This window comes from Mesoplodon mirus, assembly GCF_964341445.2.
Source record: "Mesoplodon mirus genome assembly, chromosome: 17".
NCBI classification, from domain to species: Eukaryota; Metazoa; Chordata; class Mammalia; order Artiodactyla; family Ziphiidae; genus Mesoplodon; species Mesoplodon mirus.
In genome coordinates, this window is record NC_138993.1 from 23,444,968 (window position 1) to 23,466,675 (window position 21,708).

The window sequence follows — 21,708 nt, forward strand, 5'->3', positions numbered from 1 at the left end:
GTAATCAAACAGTATGGTACTGGCATAAAAAGACACATAGATTAATGGTACAGAACAGAGCCTAGAAATAAACCCATACATATATGGTCAATTAATTTACAACAAAGGAATAGAGAATATACAGTGAGGGAAAGGATAGTCTCTTCAATAAATGGTGTTTATTGGGAACAGAAAACCTGAACAGTCATATGCAAAGGAATAAAACTGGACCTTTATCTTATACCACACACCAAAATTAACTCAAAATGGATTAAAGACTTAGATGTAACACCTTAAAACTACTAGAAGAAAATATAGGAGACAAGCTCCTTGATACTGGTCTTGTAAAGATTAAGCAAGATGAGAGAATTCTAGTTCTTAAACAAAGCATTAAAAATTAAATGTAGCTCTGATATATCTCCAGTATAGGCAATTCCACCACAAATTGAAAATGCAACTTTAAATATCATTTTGCCTAGATCAGGGATTTCAAACTGCTCCCTGGAATGCATTTGACTGGGAGTAGGTGAGTGGGGTGTGTAGAACAGAGTAGTGTTCCCTGATCCTGTAGCAAATGGAACAGTTTTGGTCTCATCTTTTTCTATTACTAGTCTACTGAATAACATTTAAACAGAGTTCCACAGAAGTTTTTAGAAAGTCTGAAAATCACAAATGTGTGCATAATTTCAGAATATGTCAGGTATATTAAGTTTTCCTGGGCAGCTCGGTAAAATATTTCAGGCTTACGCAATATGTAAGAATATAGAGAGTCATCTAGTAACATAGGGGTTTCTTTGTTTTTAAATAGAGTATCAACAGAGTCAGCTCCATTTTGTCTTTACCTACTTGTTATGTAGTCTAAATCATTTGGATTCACTTATCACAGAAAATGGAACCACAGCAATGTATTCACACCTTAAAGAATCTCCTCAAAATCAGTGCTGCCTGACTGAAAGAAAGGGGCTAGAGGAAAGCAAATAAGTTCCACCTTTCTATTTAATGTGTTAAGGGCAAATATTTAGCTTCTGCATTCATGATAGAGATGGGAATAGAGCAGTGCCAACATTTATTCAGCACCTGTTATTTGGTAGGCACTTTGATAAAAAGGTATCACTCATGTCATTATAAATTCTGACAAGGCAGATATTATTAATTCCAAATCAAAAATGAAGAAGCTGAAGTGCAGAAAAGCTAACAATAAGTGCCTCAGCGACAGAATCAGGATGAGGATCTGTCTGCTTACCTAATATTTATTTATTTATTTATTTATTTATTTATTTATTTATTTATTTATATTTTTTTGTGGTACGTGGGCCTCTCACTGTTGTGGCCTCTCCCGCTGCGGAGCACAGGCTCCAGAGGTGCAGGCTCAGCGGCCATGGCTCACAGGCCCAGCCGTTCCGTGGCATGTGGGATCTTCCCGGACCTGGGCACAAACCCGTGTCCCCTGCAACAGCAGGCGGACTCTCAACCACTGCGCCACCAGGGAAGCCCTACTTAATATTTTTGAGTAGTTACCAAGTTCTACGTTTATGCTAAAACTTCATACGTGTTAATCTTCGCAGCAACCCTATGCAGTAGAAACTAATATTTTCTCTATTTTACAAATGATGAGACTGAAGTCACGCACGTAACAGGTGGTAAAATTAGTATTTGTACCCAGATTCACTTGTTATCAGAGTCTATGCTGTTAGCCACTCAATTTTCCTTGTGAAATTTTGTACAGCTTCCAGCTCAATGGGATAAAACTTTATAACCATGTATCTTAAGTCAACTCCTAATTATCTTTCCTAAAAACAGGAGTACCTTGGATGATATTAAGTGATACCCTCAAAAACTTTTGTGTTTGGTTTAATAATGTGCATCATATTCACATTTCCACACTATATATGGGGGCCCAAGAAAAATAACAATGCCACTCTGAATAATATTAAAGAAAAGAATAGTTAGCAATACAGCTAATTTCCTAGTTTGGTTCCCCTGCTTAAAATCATTTCTTTTTTTTGTATTCTCAGTGAGAGAGCCCATCTCTTCTTATTTTTTAATTTTTTTAAAAAATAAATTTATTTTATTTATTTATGGCTGCATTGGGTCTTCATTGCTGCACACGGGCTTTCTCTGGTTGCAGCGAGCAGAGGCTACTCTTCATGGCGGTGCACGGGCTTCTCGTTGCAGTGGCTTCTCTTGTTGTGGAGCATGGGCTGTAGGGGAATGGACTTCAGTAGTTGTGGCACGCAGGCTCAGTAGTTGTGGCTCGCGGGCGCTAGAGCACAGGCTCAGTAGTTGTGGCGCACGGGCTTAGTTGCTCCGCGGCATGTGGGATCTTCCTGGACCAGGGCTCGAACCCGTGTCCCCAGCATTGGCAGGCAGATTCTTAACCACTGTGCCACCAGGGAAGCCCCCATCTCTTCTTTTATTTAAATGAAGCAGCAAGCTAAATTGAGCTGTTCCTCCCCTACCCCCCTTTCTGTTTTATCTTGATTAGTCATAAGAAATTAGAAAATGTTTGGCCTTAAATATATGCTAATCTAAAAGAGATTAAAAAATTCTGTTGATATAGGACTTTATGACCTATTCTCCTTAATTATGCTGACTAAGTCACCATAAGATGTGTTGTAGGTAACATATTGTAACCAACACCCATAAAAATTTGAGTGAGCTCTAAGGGAACATAAGGTAAACAAATATAGATACTGGTAAATCTATGGTAGGGGATGTATTATTAACTTTAAGTGTTAAATGATATACAGCAATCACATAATATCATTAACTTTCTCCAAGCCGTCCAAAGTTAGACAATAAATGGATACTAAGGTAAAACAGGTATAATGAAATATGCTAGATGTCAAACTGTGGAACTAGGAAAGAACTGTGAGACAGATCCCATGTTATAATTGAAAATATGATACATATCAAATTAGAAAACTGAATCCAGAAAGAATTCATTGTCACAATAAAGGTTATTTTGATAATTTCATTGGAACTTGAGTATTCAAATACAATAGCTCCTTGTTAAGAAATAAAGGCACATCACAAATACGCCTGATTTTTTTTTAGGGGTGGTAGGATAATCTCTTAGATTTGAGGTTTTAATATGTAAAAATTTGTTATTTTCTCCTCTGCCTTCTATTCATAATTTAAAATATAAGGATAACTTTACTGTCACATTTTTTTCTTTTTCAAGACAAACTTAGCCACAGAACAAAATAATACTTATGCAGCACACCTACCTTACACCTAAAATAAGACTCGCTTCTCGCCTACTCATTTTTTGTTCAAATCCTCCTTTATAGTAGGATGAAAAACTCTATACAGGAAAGAAAGAGCAAGAAATAATTAGTTCCACATGTGAGGTGGCATGACCTCAATCCCATCACACAGCTGCAGTAAGAGTAATGCATTTTCCAGAAGTCAACTTGGAATTGTGGGAGGTGGGGAGGGAGAGCACTAAACAATAATCCTCTACAAGAAATTATGACCAAGATAAACACTACACTGAAGGAATAAAACAGGTCAGTAGAAGCAAAAGGCTACAACTTTATCTAAGCTCTACAGTAATTTTCTCTTTGGATAACCTTGACCAAGTCACTTACTGTAGAGATGACAGACATCTTTTTAACCTACTAGACCGGCTGACTGAGAAAGAGGAGAAACTGACAAGGTGAGGAGGACATCAGGATATTAGACAGGGAGGCCAAGAGACCGGAAGCCTAGACTGAAAGGTCAATGTGGCTGGAGAGGCCTGAGCAAGGAGGAGAGTAGTAGAGAGATAACAGGCGCCAGATTGTGGAGGGCCTTGGAAGCAATGGAAATGATTTAGGATTTTATTCTCAGTGGTAGGAGAACCAGAGCACTGGGGTAACAGATTTGACTTGGTTTTAAAAGAATTACTCTAACTGCTGTGTGGAGAATAGAAAGACAGGTACAGAGTGCAGGCAGGAGACCAGTTAAGGTGACATAACAGTAATCTAGGCAAGAGATGATGCTGGTATGGACCAATGTGGTAGTAGAGGAGGAGGTGAGAGCTGTCAGATTTTGGATGTGTTTTGAAAGCAGAAATAACATTTGCTTGGATTGAATATGGGATATGAGAAAAAGCAGGGAACTAAAGATGATGCAGTAAACGCTGCTATACACTGCACAGATCCCCCTTCAGAGATGAGGCACTTACTCCTCAGACACTGGGGCTGCCGCTGGCAGACAGCACTCAGCTGTCAAACTCCAGCAATTGCCTTGGCTGAAGAATGTCAAGCTCACGCCCCCTTCTCAGGAGGGTCTCTAGCTGATGACTGGCTGACGTCAGGGTATAAACACTGTGCTTCTCCAGGGCTCAGTCCTTGGACTTCTTAGCTATATTTACCTCCCAGGTGATGTCACTTAGCTTCATGGCCTCTTGCCCCAAATCAGGATAATCACGATGAGTCACCTGAGCGTCAGAGCTCCCTGGGGGGGCTGGCTGTCTCAGGCCTTTTACTAAGACTGCACTGCAGCCTAAATTATCCCTCCATTCTTCTTCCTTCTCTTGCCTTCTGGAGCTGTTGATCCTAAGAGCATTCTCTAATAAACTAACAACTTGCTAAACTTTGTCTCACTCTGCAAATGACTGCAAGGTTTCTGGCCTAAATTGCCATTAATGACTTAGAGAAGGCGTGGTTATTTGTTATTTGTTTCTTGTCGGTAACACATATCAGGAGATTGGTTTTGGTTACATTAAGTTTCAAAAAAGTCTATGTAAGTGGAGAAAAGTCTGACCTGGAGATAACATTTGGGAGTCATGAGTACACAGATGGTATTTAAAAGTGTGAGACTAAATGAGGTCACCTAGAGTGCTAGTGTAGATAAGAAGTCCAAAGCCTGAGCCCTAGAAACTGCAACATTTAATGGCACAGAGATGGAGAGGAATCAGTAAAGGAAACTGTGACGGCCTAGCGGTGCAGGAGGAGGAAAAGCAGATGTCAAAAGTGAGGAAGTGAAAAATAGTTTCAAATGCTTCCGATAGGTCAAGTAAGACAAGAACTGAGGGCTGACGGCTGGATTTACCCTTTGGTAAATCTAAGTCTAGTGAAGGTACTGGAAGTGAAGGTTTGATTAGAGTGAGTTTAAGAGAGAACAGGAGAGGGCTTCCTTGGTGGCACAATGGTTAAGAATCCACCTGCTAATGCAGGGGACACGGGTTCGAGCCCTGGTCCGGGAAGATCCCACATGCCATGGAACAATTAAGCCCACCAGCCACAACTACTGAACCCCGCGCGTCTAGAGCCTGTGCTCCGCAACAAGAGAAGCCACTGCAATGAGAAGCCCGCGCACCACAACTAAGAGTAGCCCCTGCTCACCACAACTAGAGAAAGCCCGCGCGCAGCAACAAAGACCCAACGCAGACAAAAATAAATTTAAAAAAAAAACAAAAAAACAAAGAACAGGAGGAAAGGAATGGGAGACAGCAAAGAGAGACAACTCTTCAGCAGCTCTTAAAGAAAACAGGATGCATGAACTCAACTTTTAGAAGGAAAAAAAATCACACATGATTGAATGTGTGCATGTTTCTAAAACGTGAACCTATATTTTTCTAAGGAAAAACAAATAAGTGTGTGCTTGCATAAAACAAAATCTGAAAGTATACACACTAAAATGTTATTTTGGGGTGGTGGAATTATGAATAATTATTTTCTTCATGTTTATTTTTACTTTCTAAATTTTCAACAATAAACACAGTTACAAATACAATTTTTTTTAAAAAAAGGACTAAAAGGAAACCACGTAAATTATTAGAGCTTAAGAAATGAGTCCTAAGGAGCCAGATGTGGTCATTTGTATAAGCTATTCTCTTTGAACAGCTTGTCATAAATTTCCATTGGTAATAATTCCCTGGCAATTAACTCATTCAACAAATACATTAGCACCTACTACATGCCAGGAACTTTTCAAATGAGACAAGTGAAGTTCTGTCCTTTATCACATAGATGCTAATCTATCAATGTACCAGTACTGTGAGGAATATGATGTACTATTCCAAATTTCAAGTAATTAACAATCTAGTAAGAAAACAAAAAACAACCCCCTCCTCCAAATTGTGAGGGGAGGAAGGGAATCAAATTGTTTAAGTACACATACTAATGTGGACAAATTATGTATATATACACAAGCACACACACACAGGGGAATATATAAAGGAATAAGAGATATATAGAGGAATACATATAAAGGAATAGAAAACTTAAGAGAGGAAGAACAGCTGGTTTTAAGGTTTCTCTCAGGTGATCAAAATTTTTACTAGATGCATACCTTACTCCCTAATATTTCTATGAGTATCTACCTTTGTGAGCTCCAAATTTTCAAATTTTCAGCATAATAAACACAAATTGATGATGTTTCATGAACTGTCATTTCCACTATATTCACAAAGCTCATTAACCCTAAAAGTAGCCATTATATCTAAGCAAATTTTTTACTTTGTTTTTTCCAGGTAGAAAAGGAGACTAAGAAAAGGTTACTTAAAGTCCAGCATCTGGATGAGGCTCATACCCTAAAACACTGACCTGTTTACAAATAAGCTTATAAGTAAATATACAATCATCATAATCCTTCTAAAGGAACTGTATCATTTTTGAGGATAGACATTTAATATTTGGGGGCTATATACAGAAATGCAGACAGAGAAAACAACGAAAAAAAACTGCTCATGCTACTTCAGAAAATCATGCCTTCTAAACTCATATGGAATTTAGGTTTTACATTACATAATTTAAAAAAGAAATTGTAAGCCCTTTGAAGCTTACAAGTAATACACCAATACGGCATTATATTAGGATATACAGACATAGGCAATGCAGAACTATTTTCTGACAACACTGGTGGGTCAAGGAAATGTTTAAATTCAAAAAAATGTGATTACAATAAGGAACAAGTATATCACCAAACAGATGGAGTAGATGGTTATATTTTTCTAATAGAATTTCCAAGAACAGAAATTGTGGGATTTATTCTGCTGTCTATTGGAAACACACCCTGAACCTTACAAATTATTATTTTGTATTATTTTATTTATAAAGTATATATATAAACAAAAATCAAAACAATTTTCCTTCTAAAATTAACATTGAATGCTCTAGTGCTATATATTATTAAAGAAGATGTGAAACGAACCAAGCTAAAGTCTTCATTAGCTAATTTACTCAATCATTTGAAACATGAAAGCCCTCCAAACAACCAGGAAAATATATCATTCCATAGTCTTAAGAGAAAAAACACATTTACCATAAACTATAAACTTTAATTATGTATAATAATCTATTTGATTTATAGAGCCACAGGATGATTTTAATTAGTGTTATTTCCATGAATTTCACTTAACCATAAAACAATGTAAGTCCAATTTTAAAAACTTGTATTCAAGTAAAAAGAAAAATTAACAAATAGAAAAATAAAAACCTCAAAAGAAGATAAATGACTTGGGTTTTTTCCCCAAGAAAAAAATTAGGAGTAATTAGACAATACCTGGGTCAATAATATACATTAATACTTTAAAAAAATCAAGTAAAAGGTACTGATTCAAAACAGCAGACTGAATAATAAAAGTCTTTTGCTTTCCAAAGTGCCTCTGAAATGAGAAAAGAGATATTTTAAACAAGAAAAATCCATAAGAGGCCTAGAAAACAAGAAATGGATTAAGTAGCAAACCAGAAAGTTTAAAGAAATCCTGGAAGATTGAAAACAGGTAAGACTGCACATATAGAAAAAATCACAGCAGCCTCAATCTAGCAGCCCCTCTGACTAAATTCAGAGTCAACAAATACAAAAAATAACATCAGGGTAATTAATTAAACCAGAACAGCAGAGAGAGATGACTCCTAACTCCATTAGCATAGGGCATAAGGGCCTGCCACCTACCACTTCAGCCCTCAGGCCAAGAAAGAGAATCATATGCCTGGGATGCACCCAACTGTGGGTGGTAGGTCCCAAGGGAAGCAAAGGTGAGTACCAACAGATCACACTGAACCCAGAGGGCTGAAGAGGGGGACAGTTATGTCAAGCAGTAAAATACACATAGTACTCAACCACTCCTGCGTTCTGGAGGTTCCAAGACTGCCTCTGGGCTCCTTGATTTGGAAGAGACATGACTGTTGATATAAGCCACCTACGTGCTCACAGCACACTGCCAATCTTCTCATTCAATTAAATTGTTGAAGTAAATCTACCAAACTGCTAAGAAAGGCCACTTATATGAGTTCCAGGAGCAGAGACACATTGGAAGGAAAAACTAAAGAAAAAATATATGAGGATCTTACAGAACAAAAAATAGACAATTTTCACATAAGCCAAGGCTAAAAATTCCTGTGAAATTTCAGAACATCAATAATAAAGAGAAAATCCCCCAAATTTCCAGCACTAAACAACAAACACACAAACAAAAATCACCCCAACGTAAAAACCAAAAGCACAAACAAAAGAAAATCAAAATCAAAACAAGCAGTGTACAAAGGAAAAAGAACACCAGAAAATCTGGCTAAGTCTGAGAGTACCAAAAAATGTGGCTGAAAGTATGCAGGAAAGTATAAAGGTGGGCATGGAGATTCCGTCTGAGCAGAGACTTCTGTAGTATCCCTCTAATACTGGCTCCACCAGATTCCAAGGAGCCAGCAGCTACGTGACAACAGTGAGAGGGAAAGAAACAAACTCTCCATGCATTCTATGTGAACAAAATTATTCTAGGCAGTATTCCAGAAGAATGGGGAAAAAAGTATGAGAAAAAGAAAGATGAGATTTAAGAAAAAGATGGTGTTAAAGCATCAAAGAAGCGAATAAAGTTTAAGAAAAAATGAAAAGAGAACCCATAGGAACTTGAGCCTTGAACATTCTCCTTTGAGTGACAGGGATTTATGGACACACGACTACAGTCCCTATTTATTAGTAACTCTATTTGATTCAGTAATGAACAGTTACAAAATCAAAACACTGTAAATGCTGTGCTTATGAATTTGGCTTTTTGGAATCAGTGCCAAGAGAAAGTATGTATATATTTCATTCCTCAATTTCCCTGGAACAATTAATATTTAAAGAAGTATTTTAAAAACTCCTATCTTCACTGAGGTATAATTATGATGATGATAAAGATATTCCAAGATGTTTCACTGCAAACTGCAAGAGTAGTACTTTGTGGAAAAGGGGCCAGATTTATCAAAAGGCACTTGTCTTAACTTGAAGCCCACAAAAGGGAGGGAAAGGGAGCACGTATCACTTTTGTCTCCTTAAGAAATGCAGGGGCCGGGACTTCCCTGGTAGCGCAGTGGTTAAGAATCTGCCTGCCAATGCAGGGGACACAGGCTCGAGCCCTGGTCCAGGAAGATCCCACATGCCACGGAGCAACTAAGCCCGTGAGCCACAACTACTGAGCCTGCGCTCTAGAGCCCGCGAGCCACAACTACTGAGCCTGCATGCCACAACAACTGAAGCTCACGTGCCTAGAGCCCATGCTCCACAACAAGAGAAGCCACCGCAATGAGAAGTCCATACACTGCAAGGAAGAGTAGCCCCCGCTCGCCACAACTAGAGAAAGCCGTCGCACAGCAACGAAGACCCAACGCAGCCCATAAATAAATAAATAAATAAATAGAGACACCTTTGAAAAGAAAAAAGAAATGCAGGGGCTGCATTCAGGATACCCATAATAATCTCTTAAACTATTCTACCTTATCTGTGAGCCTGCACAGAGCAGTGAAATGTTTCTCATTTTCTTTCTCTCTTTTCCTTTCAGTGTTAAATAATGTAGTTCTACAAAACACAAGTCTATTTATGGTATAAATATACCTACTGAAGATCAGCATAACAGGAGAGAAATGATTTCTGAAAGTCTCTCAATTTGCTATACATAAACATATGGAAAGATTTAAATAACTATGTCAAGCCACCATCACCTAAGTCCCTGGACTATCTCAGTACCCTCTTAACAGGTTTCACAGCTTCTCCTCTGACTCATTCTAGTCTATACTCTTTGCAGCAGGCAGAGTGATCACCTAAATTGGTAATCATGTTGCCCACATGCTCAAAACCTTCCAAAGGCTTTCCATCACACTTAAACCAAAATCTGCTGTCTTTGTCACAGTCTATTTGGCCCTAAGTGGTCTGGGCCCGAACTACCACTATTCCTTCCACATACTCCACTGGAGTTACTCTTGCTGCTAAACTCATTTCCACCTCAGGACCTCTGCAGTGTTCCCACTAGAAAGCTCTTTCTTCAGATGTTCACATGGCCTGCTCCCTCATCTTCTCAGAGAGGCCTTCCCGGACCTATCTAATATAGATTCCTCTCTGCTGTTAAAGAATCAATCTCTTACGCTGATTTAGTTCTCTAAAGAAAACTAAACTTCTACCTTCAACACCTCTACATATTATATATCTTATTTATTTGTTAATTGTTTCTACTAAAAAGTAAACTCCTAGAGGGCAGTGTCTTTGTCTGGTTCATGACTACCTCCCACTCCCCACAATAATGTCCAGTATGTAGTAGGTGCTTAATGAACATTTATTGAATGAATGCTAAATACCTATTAATACTTTAGCCAAATAAAATATAAACAGGAAAACAGAAAATAAACACATGCTCCCTCTAATCACAGACATGCATTTATAAGTCTGCAAAACCACTTGCAGTTCTTTTGACCCCGAGTTTAATTATCTGTCATAATATAGTATGTCATCCTTTGAAAGTGTGGTTATTGTTCATGACTAACTAAGCCTCACAAGCCTATAATGCCTTTGCTAAAACAAGCCATTCATTCTCAAATTGCTGTAAGCCAAGCTGATCTATCCCAGATCTTCTGTTTCCCAGAAATCAATGTTTATGTTGTACTGCTTCAGTGAGTTTTCTTTGCATGGTCTCCAGTGGTCACAAACCACAGTTCACCACACTATAGCTTTTTAGATACCTATTATCATTCATTTTTTATTTATATTCAGCTCAGCAGAGTAGCTGTAATGCTGGTAGATGAATGTATAAGCCCTATAGGTTTCAAGGTTGGAATCATATAATTTTATGTTTGAGATAGCCAGGTGTGGTGGTACGAGGGAACTAGTTTCAAATTTGAAGATGAAATAAACTTTTGGGTAAGCTCCATCAGGACAGGCACCATGTCTGTTTTGTTCACCAGCTATGCCTAGCCCCTGGCACAGGACAATCACTAAATGAATACTAATTAAACAAGGAAAATAAATTACCTCAAAGTTGACATAATACTACTAAAAGGAATACGATAATTAAAAGTCAAAGTCAGGAATAAGCTTAGATATAAAATAACATGACCAAGAAACTTAAAAGAAACTAAATCAATAAAGTTGCCAATGATACAAACATTTGTATGAAAATCCAAAACATTTTTCTGAATTACTATCAATAATGGCATATAAACAAAAATCAAAGCAAGGTTAGATTTCTAACTAAAGCCATTTTTAACTTACAGCAGTTGAAATCTTCTTTGCTGTTTCTGTGATTACTTGTCCTAGAGGTTTCCAGATTTGAAATGTGTAGCGACCTAAATAGTAACAGGAATAAAAGCAAATATATTTTCTATAATGAAAGCCAACACCCACAAAGTGCTCACCATAGTATTTATTAATAGTTTACTTTATATATGTTATTTTAATAACTATCTCAAAATCTACCAGAAAGACAGTCACATTTTTTCAAATTTCTAATTTATTAAATGGAGGATAGATAATTTTCATAGTTATTAAATTAAGCTTTAGTTCATAATTATAAAATTAGAAAATTTCAATGGTTATGTATAAAATCCTACTTTTATACAATGTTACAGGTCATAAAAACAATAACATCCTAGTACTCAATTTCTCACTGAGGATGACTACTCTCCTAAAAGCTTCTTTTATTTCTTAGGCATCCTAATAATCAAAACTCCTTTGAGTCTGGACAACTAAGTATCAATAGCAAAACAGGTCCTAAATTGTTTTGAGGGCATAGAACAAGAATAAAATATTATCTGACTAATTTACCTTTTGTACCCTAATCAGAATGTGTGTCTACTAATACTAGGGTCTCTTTTCCCAAAGCTCTGCTAGAAAACCAGTTATGACCCTCTGAACTTAAATTCAATTTCTAACCATAACATTATTTGCAAATCAAGATTTCTACCGGGAAAGTTCAACTACACAGATGTTTTATAAGAAGTAACCTGTCTAAATATACTGTCATTCCTGTGCAAACAACATGTTACAGGGAAAAACAAAGGATGCTAGACATAGGAAGATGTGAAGCAGCCAATCTAAGTGGGAGATAAAAAGCTCTTGAGATCAAGTAGAACATTAAATAAAGTAAAATTAAATGAAGCTGAAACCCTAACTCATCTAAATCTCTTATATAAATATCAACTTCCATTTGATTCTACAACAGTATAAAATATGGCTTTTAAAGTGCCTCAAAATTCCTTCAAAACCACAATCATGCAATCTCAATGTAAAAAAGCAATTAATGGCTTCAAGAAGTGACATCTGGGGATTCCCTGGTGGCGCAGTGGTTGAGAGTCCGCCTGCTGATGCAGGGGATGCGGGTTCGTGCCCCGGTCCGGGAAGATCCCACATGCCGCGGAGCGGCTGGGCCCGTGAGCCATGGCCGCTGAGCCTGAGCGTCCGGAGCCTGTGCTCCGCAGCAGGAGAGGCCACAACAGTGAGAGGCCTGTGTACCTCAAAAAAAAAAAAAAAAAAAAGAAGTGACATCTGGACATTTACTTTAACCATAAAGGAGAAAATCTAGTCCAATAGTCTAGGGGTACTTTCTCCTAAATTCTACTCTTCAGTCGTATTTGACCCTGAAAGAGAACTGCCTGCTATTAATATTCTAGTTAGTAAACTGAATTTGGCAACAGAGTAGTATGTATAGAATACATACACCAATTCTTCTCATTGTAGAAACAAGACGTTGGCAAAAGTATATCTTTCTCTAATTTCAAATAAAAATCTTACATTTGAATTTGAAATAACTATGCCTATTCTGCTACAGTAATTAATACAAAAATTGTTTTACGTTTATGGGCAAGTTTGTCTGAATTCCTTTTCAGACATGATACTCTTCTCATGAAACCTCAGTAAGTAGTTAACTATAGTTATATGAGACACAAGACTTTGACAGTACAAGAACCAAGAGAATCTGAACCACTGATCTTCCTGATTTTAAAGTTCTTACTGGTAAGGTGCTTTAAACAGAGTTGTGTGGAATTAAATATTATACAAAACAAAACAAAATCTTTTATGTCTCTTTTTCTATTGGATCTCACTGCATATAACCACAATGGAATGTAGCTCCACCTAAAAAGAAGATCCAATTAACAAGATCAAATCCATGGAACTTGAGACACAAATGCTAAATGAAAAATGTAAATCTTTATCAACAAGGAAATGCTCTCAGATTAACATTTAATTAGAGAATAGCTATGCAATTTAAAACTATAAATTAATGGTTAGAAGAGACAGCAACTTTACTTTAAATCTTTATAACTATTCTTTCTAAAAAGATTTTGGCAGTAAAAGAAATTCTCCTGGGTTTGTCAAAGAAATTACACCAACATGTTAAAATGAATGATAAATATACTATAAAGAATGGCTACGCTCATCAGAAAGAACTGACAGCTCAGAAAATGTGTATTCTTATCAGTAAGAAAAAAATATGGGACAATAAAAGAGCCCCATTATCACTTACACTGCTTCATATTAAAGAGATTTTATTTCTTAATAGTACACTATAGCTCAAACTAAAAAAATGTCAGGAAGATCAATTATTATCGGGGCTAGTTTTCCTAGCTTTTGTATCGTTAATTTCCTTCACTACAAAGTTTATCTAGATTTTGCTGCGCTGACAAATCTTCAGTGACTATAAATGTTGCAAAGAATGGGAACATATGTCTTAAAATCAAAAAACCTCAAAATGCTAAGAGTCTTCTCATGAATCACTATAGAAGCTACTTGGAAATATTTCCCCTGCAACATTTATTGATATATATCCTTTATTTATCTTACCTGCAAATCCAAGAGCTGCAATACCCAGTCCCACAGCTATCAAACCTCTTGCCTATGGAGGAAAAAATGATTATCACTTATACTGTTACACAATGGGTTTTTAAAGTAAATCATTTTAAATAATGAGAATAATTATGATTAATAACACATTTTCCTCAAGTTCTGTGGTGTAGAATTTTTAAAAATCTTCAGGATTACAGCTAATTTTCAGTGAATTAAAATAATTCTAGATTTCATTTAATTTCCATATATTTGAATTTGTTCTAACGAAGAGCTTTTATGTTACCTATTGCTAAAATGTTTTCTATAGACCATTCTTTCTTTTTTTTTTTTTTTTTTTTCCGGTACGCAGGCCTCCCACTGTTGTGGCCTCTCACACTGTGGAGCACAGGCTCTGGACGCATAGGCTCAGCGGCCATGGCTCACGGGCCCAGCTGCTCCGCGGCATGTGGGATCTTCCCGGACCAGGGCACGAACCCGTGTCCCCTGCATCGGCAGGTGGACTCTTAACCACTGCGCCACCAGGGAAGCCCCTATGGACTATTCTTAATAGTGGGTTTAATGTATCTATCTTCTATAAAGCTAAAAGGTAAATATTTCCTCCTCATTTACATATGCAATGCTCAATGGACTCTGCTATACTTAAAAAACTTGATCAAATGTATCCATGTTTAGAAAAGAAGTCAAACTGCGAAAAATTAGTAAAAGTGATGAATAACTTAAGAGCTAGCTTATTTCTACCTTTCTAGACCAATGTAAAAATTTTACAGTAAGAGCCAAGAATTCAGAATTTAAAGTTATGAGCTCATCCTGATAAATTTTAAATTAGTTATATACTCCATATCAGTCTATGCTTTTCTCCTTAACCACCTTGGGAAAATATTTGTCACAACAGAAAAAGGTTTTATGTAGCAAAGATCAATGGTTGCCCCCCAAGATCCATTTTCCCCTTCTTCTACAGGATCAAAATTCCTATTTTTAGCCAGACACATATTTCCAAGCCCCCGCTTAGACTTAGGTACAGCTATGTTTACTAAGTGTTGGCTTATAGGATATAAGCAGAGTGGTGTGTGCAGCCTCAGAGAAGTCCTTCATGGGACGGTGGACTGTCCTTCTCCCTTTCCATTCCTCCTTCCTGCTGGCTGCAATGTAGACATTATACCAGGAGCTGCCATGTCAGATAAGGAAGGAAGAACAATGAGATGAAAGGAGACCGCGTCCTGGAGGATCATGTAGCTGCCACAGCACCCCTGGACTGCTTCTATTTACATGAGATAAAAATTGGGCTTCCCTGGTGGCGCAGTGGTTGAGAGTCCGCCTGCCGATGCAGGGGACACGGGTACGTGCCCGGGTCCGGGAAGATCCCACATGCCACGGAGTGGCTGGGCCCATGAGCCATGGCTGCTGAGCCTGTGCGTCCGGAGCCTGTGCTCCGCAACAGGAGAGGCCACAACAGTGAGAGGCCCGCGTACTGCAAAAAAAATTTTTTTTTAATAAATAAATAAAATTGTCTTCCTAAGATGATACTACTATTTTCAGTTTTCAGGTACTTGCAGCCAAATCAAATTTTGATGGGATCAGAATTAAGGAGAGACACTATAGAAACGGTTTTTGTCTGGTTAGTGGTGAAAGAGGCAAACCCGTAAGATCCAAAAACTAAAAAAAAAGCTACAATAATCTCACTAGGGAATAGAATGGAGTCATTTCACAACAGTACGGCAGAAATCATAAGATGGAGGCTGAGACTAGATGGATAGTAAAACCTGAAAGCCCTATAGCCATCAGTTTTCAAGTTCTGTAAGAGAATGCAAATCTTAGGAAATCAAAGCCCCAAGTCGTCAATAGGAGACTCCATAAGGATAAACATCAAGACACAAAGGCCAACTGTATGAAGGTGCTCTAACTTTAACACCCAGTAACTCTCTCTTAGAAGTCTAGAGCTCTTCATAGACGAGATGAGGAAAGTTCATCTAGGTTTCCCCTCCTCAGTTCCAGTTCTTTTTTTTAAAAAGAGTTAGACTTTTTTAAAAAAAATCTATTTATTTATTTATTTTGCTTCACTGAGTCTTCGTTGCTGCACACGGCCTTTCTCTAGTTGCGGTGAGCGGGATCTACTCTTCGCTGCAGCGTGCGGGCTTCTCATTGCGGTGGCTTCTCTTGTTGCGGAGCACAGGCTCTAGGCGCGCGGGCTTCAGTAGTTGTGGCATGTGGGCTCAGTAGTTGTGGCTCGCAGGTTCTAGACTGCATGCTCAGTAGTTGTGGCACACAGGCTTAGTTACTCTGCGGAAGGTGGGATCTTCCTGGACCAGGGCTGGAACCCGTCTCCTGCGTTGGCAGGCGGATTCTTAACCACTGCGCCACCAGGGGAGTCCTCGGCTCTAGTTCTAAGCTTCACCTTTTCCCCAGGAAGAGCACTAGGGCAATCTCAGTGAAGGAAGATTCTTTCCCTGGCAGAGAAGGACAAGCCTAGAGCTAGCTAGCAAGAGGCCAAACAGTCTTTGAGGTTCCCTTCAGGTGGTCTAGACGTAATTACTCCTGAACTGAAGGGAAACGAGTATTGATTTCAAGAAGATGTTCTGTTGAGGTATATTTTTGCCATTTTCTAGATTTTCCCAGGGGTTACATATTTTGAGTTTTCCAGTCTTATTTTCCATTGGTTCACTTTAAGGATCCTCAGTCCAACCAAAGTACTCAACTGGGGCTTCCTTGGTGACTCAGTGGTTAAGAATCCACCTGCCAATGCAGAGGACATGGGTTCGAGCCCTGGTCTGGGAAGATCCCATATGCCACGGAGCAACAAAGCCTGTGCGCCACAACTACTGAGCCTGTGAACCACAACTACTGAGCCAGGGCACCACAACTGCTGAAGCCCACGCGCCTAGAGCCAGTGCTCTGCATCAAGAGAAGCCACCGCAGTGAGAAGCCTGCGCACCGCAACGAAGAGTAGCCCCCACTCACCGCAACTAGAGAAAGCCTGCACGCAGCAACGAAGACCCAACTCGGCCATAAATAAATAAATAAATAAATAAATAAATAAATAAATAAATAAATTTATTTTTTAAATGTACTCAACTGTTTTCATGTGTGAATTTATTTTCCTTCCTCATAAAACTTGTTTATTCTTTCATCTGACTAGAAATATTTATCTTTGCCTATCAAGATCTGACGTATTCTTAATATTTCAGCTTGAACCAGCCACTGGGAGAAGTCATTTGCAACACATAACGATAAGCACATACCCAAAAATACAGAGAATTCTTCCACATTAAAAAGACAGATGATCCAGTAGAAAATGAACAAAAGAGTCCAGGGGGACTTCCCTGGTGGGTCCAGTGGTAAAGAATCTGCTTTCTAATACAGGAGACACGGGTTTGATCCCTGGTAGGGGAACTAAGATCCCACATGCCGCGGGGCAACTAAGCCCATGTGCCACAACAAAGAGCCCACGTGCTGCAACGAAAGATCCCACATGCCGCATCGAAGATCCCATGTGTCACAACTAAGAGGATATGGGGAGGGGGAAGGGTAAGCTGTGACAAAGCGAGAGAGTGGCATGGACATATATACACTACCAAACGTAAAATAGATAGTTAGTGGGAAGCAGCCACACAGCACAGGGAGATCAGCTCGTTGCTTTGTGACCACCTGGAGGGGTGGGATAGGGAGGGTGGGAGGGAGGGAGACGCAAGAGGGAAGAGATATGGGAACATATGTATATGTATAACTGATTCACTTTGTTATAAAGCAGAAACTAACACACCATTATAAAGCAATTATACTCCAATAAAGATGTAAAAAAAAAAAAAAAAGAAAGAAAGATCCCACATGCCGCATTGAAGATCCCGTGTGTCACAACTAAGACCCAACACAGCCAAAAATAAATAAATAAATAAAATATTTTTTTAAAAAGAGTAGGTCAGGGACTTCATAGAAAAAAATCTAAATGGCTAATAAACATATGAATACTAACAATAACCACAAAACCAAAATGTTGTAGAAATATTAATACAAGAATATAAAGATCTCTGGCCTTTGTGGAATTTGTTCTATCCACTGATGCATCAAGCACCAAGCAATAATATCTACACTTCTAGGGTTATTCTGAGGATAATATTAATAATGTATGTAAAGGACTTAGCACAGTGGCTTGGCACATAGTAAACAGGCAGTAAACGTGAACCACTTTAATGTTATCAATAAGAATAACTAGCTATTAGGAACGTAAGTGGTGTAACAGAAATACGAACAATGTTTCACAAACTCTTAAATTTGTCCAAGTAAAAGAAGATTCACAGAAGTTGTTTTTGAAGTAGGCCATGGAAAATGAATTGGTCTTCTCTAGGTTAGATAATCCAAATTTTCACATTTTGAAAAATGCATCTTTGAAAAACACAAAGTCTTGAAAAGTTGAGTTATTTTAATTTCACAATTTTATAGGTTGATTATTGCATCATTTTTATTATTTCTACTATTCAAATATATATATATGAGACAAATAGTTGCCTCATTATTCTAAAGAGATTTTTATGTCAAGGTGTTTATATCAGAAACATTAAATCATCAGACATTTGACTATTTTTCACTTTAATCTAACAATATGTAAGGCTCAATTGTGTTTAATAATTAAAAATTCAATTTAATTTAACAAATTAAGTATTGAGTACTCTGATGATTATTCTCCATTTGTCTCTCCAGATTCATTTTCCACCCTTCTCTGCCTTGCTCTTTACCTCCGTCTTCCCTTATCTCAAAAGACTACATTATCCAGTCCTCGCTTGCCCTCTCTCGCTTCTGGTTGGGTTTTGCCAATGAGAGGAAGTGTTGAACAGAACACCATGCACTGGTTACCAATCCCAGAAAAGGACACTATACATTTCTGCCCATTATATCTTGGTATCAAGGTTGTGAAGGAAAACACAACAGTCAAGCACTGGGTAGAACGATGATTTACTCACATAGAGAAGAGACAGAGTAAGATCAGCTCCAGTCACGTGCACTGGTCTCATACGGCTAGTGGCTGCCAGCCAGCGGACAAAGGGAAATTGGCCCATGAGCACCCTCCCCCTCTTTATCTCACACTATCCCTAGAGTGTGAAATACTGAAAGCTGGGGGCAAGCCTGAAACAGGGGACGATAATCCCACAAAGTACAGGTTGTGTGAGCTCCTCATCTCTTGGTAAGGAAGTGTTCCACATCTAAGACCCCCATTCTTACGAGGCCAAGAGGGGTTGAAAGGCTATGCACATGAAACTGTTTCCCAACAGGAAGCATCAGCAGAAAAGCAAAGAGTGGAAGGAGGTAGAAACAATAGTACAACTTATTCCCTGCTATATTTCCTCTTTGGCCATGGCTCTTGTTGAGTGGCTCCTCTTCCATACCTGTAACTCTCACTGGGTTCTGGAGCATAGTTCCCAACCCCTTGCCTCTTTGCCTGAGTGGATAACTGTTTCCAACCAGTGCTAGTCCCTGTGTGATTCATCATCCCTTTTTGGTTACTTTAAGCTATGCCCACAACTCTGCAAATAGTCCCTTCATTAAACTATGTTCCAAAAAACCATCCATTACTACCAGGACCCTCAATGATACAAGCATGACTGTACACCAGTCACTATACACAACAAGGCAAAGGCCTATATCAAATAGGTCCTCTACAGGATGCTAAACATGGTGAGCCTCCAACGTTTATGCTAATCTCCCAAAGATCTTTATTTTTAACCTGTCGTATTTATTTCACTAATGTATGCTTAGATGTGTTCTGTCTCCTTAAGCTTTTCTAGATAACAAGAGCTTTTAAAAAATGTGATGAACTCTATGGATCCACACCTTAGAAAAGCACAAATACATATATACACACTAGAAAAGCACAAGTATTTTTGTGTATAATTTGAGGGAATCCATGGGTTTCCCTGAAGCCCTTCAGCTCACAATCCCCAACATGAGAACCTCTAAAAAATAAATGTGGGGCTTCCCTCATGGCGCAGTGGTTGAGAGTCCACCTGCCAATTCAGGGGACACCGGTTGGATCCCTGGTCTAAGAAGATCCCACGTGCCGTGGAGCAGCTAAGCCTGAGTGCCACAACTACCAAGCCTGCACTCTAGAGCCCACGAGCCACAACTACTGAAGCCCACGTGCCTAGAGCCCATGCTCCGCAACAAGACAAGCCACCACAATGAGAAGCCCGTTCACTGAAACGAAGAGTAGCCCCTGCCCACCACAACTAGAGAAAGCCCACGTGCAGCAACGAAGACCCAACACAGCCAAAAATAAATAAATTAATTAAAAAAAATTTTTTAAATAAATGTGGACTTCCCTGGTGGCACAGTGGTTAAGAATCTGCCTGCCAATGCAGGGGACACGAGTTGGATCCCTGGTCCAGGAAGATGCCATATGCCGCAGAGCAACTAAACCCGTGCGCCACACTACCGAGCCTGCACTCTGGAGCCTGTGCGCTGCAACTACTGAAACCCATGCACCGCAATTACTGAAGCCCGCGCACTCTAGGGCCCGTGCTCCGCAACAAGAGAAGCCACCGCAATGAGAAGCCCACACACTGCAACGAAGAGTGGCCCCCACTCGCCACAACTACAGGAAGCCCACGTGCAGCAATGAAGTCCCAACACAGCCAAAAAAAAAAAAAGAAAAAAAAGAAAAATTAAAAATAAACAAATGCCCACTGAAATAAGAAGGGTGTTTCATTTACTTTGAGCTCCTAGAGCATATCAGAAGACCTGCCATTTATATTTCACTTCTCTCTTTTTTTTTTTACATCTTTATTGGAGTATAATTGCTTAACAATGGTGTGTTAGTTTCTGCTTTATAACAAGGTGAATCAGTTATACATATACATATGTTCCCATAGCATTTCTCATTCATTCAACAATAGTACAATAAGAAAAATAATGCTAATGCCAGAATTAATCTCTATTTATGAAGACTAACTTTATAGAAAGATAAACACTAAAGGCCTTGCAACCTTTAAAAACAACAAAAACAAACCGAAATTAGGTAGATCATTGGAGCAAATAAGAATGTTCAATACATGACCCCAAACTGCAATCAAGTCTTACTCATCCACACTGAAAATGGACAAAGTATTAGCATAGCTAATCAACAACTCATTTCTTATTGGAATTAAATTACTTATTGGAAGGGGACTGTATCTGATTTACCTCTTTAATAGTATTTTCAATTAATTTGATATTAAAATAGTTTGTACTTTTTGAGCATAAACAATTGATAACAAAAATCTATTATTTGGAAGTAGAACTCAACTGGAAATTTTAAAACTATTATGCATCCTGCACTACCAGATTTCTGTACTCTGTAATAAGAATAAAGGTCCTCTGCATAAAGTTTTCTATGGAAATACTGTCAGAGAAATAAGCAAATAAGTTAAAACTTTAACCTCAAACGGTCCAGAATAAGAATATTATTTGTTTCCTAGAGAAAAATATTTATCTACTACCTGTTTTTCAGTCACTAGAAAGTCATTTGTATTTTTTTTTCAGACACAAATTTAGAGAGCTCTAAAACAACAAATCCCACCAACTCTCCCCATATGTGAATGACCCAAACAGAAAAAAGAGATCATCTAGTTGCAAATACAGAAGACAGGAAGCACAGGAAAATCCACCTGAAATCTGAGCAAGTAGTTCACGCAGAATTCTCAGCCATACCTTTATCTGACCTTAAATTTTTTTAAGTAAAAT

The 21,708-nt window shown here is 38.4% G+C and overlaps 1 protein-coding gene across 1 annotated transcript in view; it reads right to left on the reverse strand.

Moving 5' to 3' along the window:
• DNAJC15 (DnaJ heat shock protein family (Hsp40) member C15) overlaps positions 1-21,708 on the reverse strand; it is a 67,076-nt gene that overhangs the window by 24,613 nt on the left and 20,755 nt on the right. Inside the window, exons 2-4 of the mRNA XM_082601907.1 lie at positions 13,999-14,050; positions 11,431-11,504; positions 3,210-3,286 (exon numbers count right to left, since the gene is read on the reverse strand). Of these exons, the coding sequence (XP_082458033.1) occupies positions 3,210-3,286; positions 11,431-11,504; positions 13,999-14,050 (203 nt within the window). The remainder of the gene's footprint in view (positions 1-3,209; positions 3,287-11,430; positions 11,505-13,998; positions 14,051-21,708) is intronic.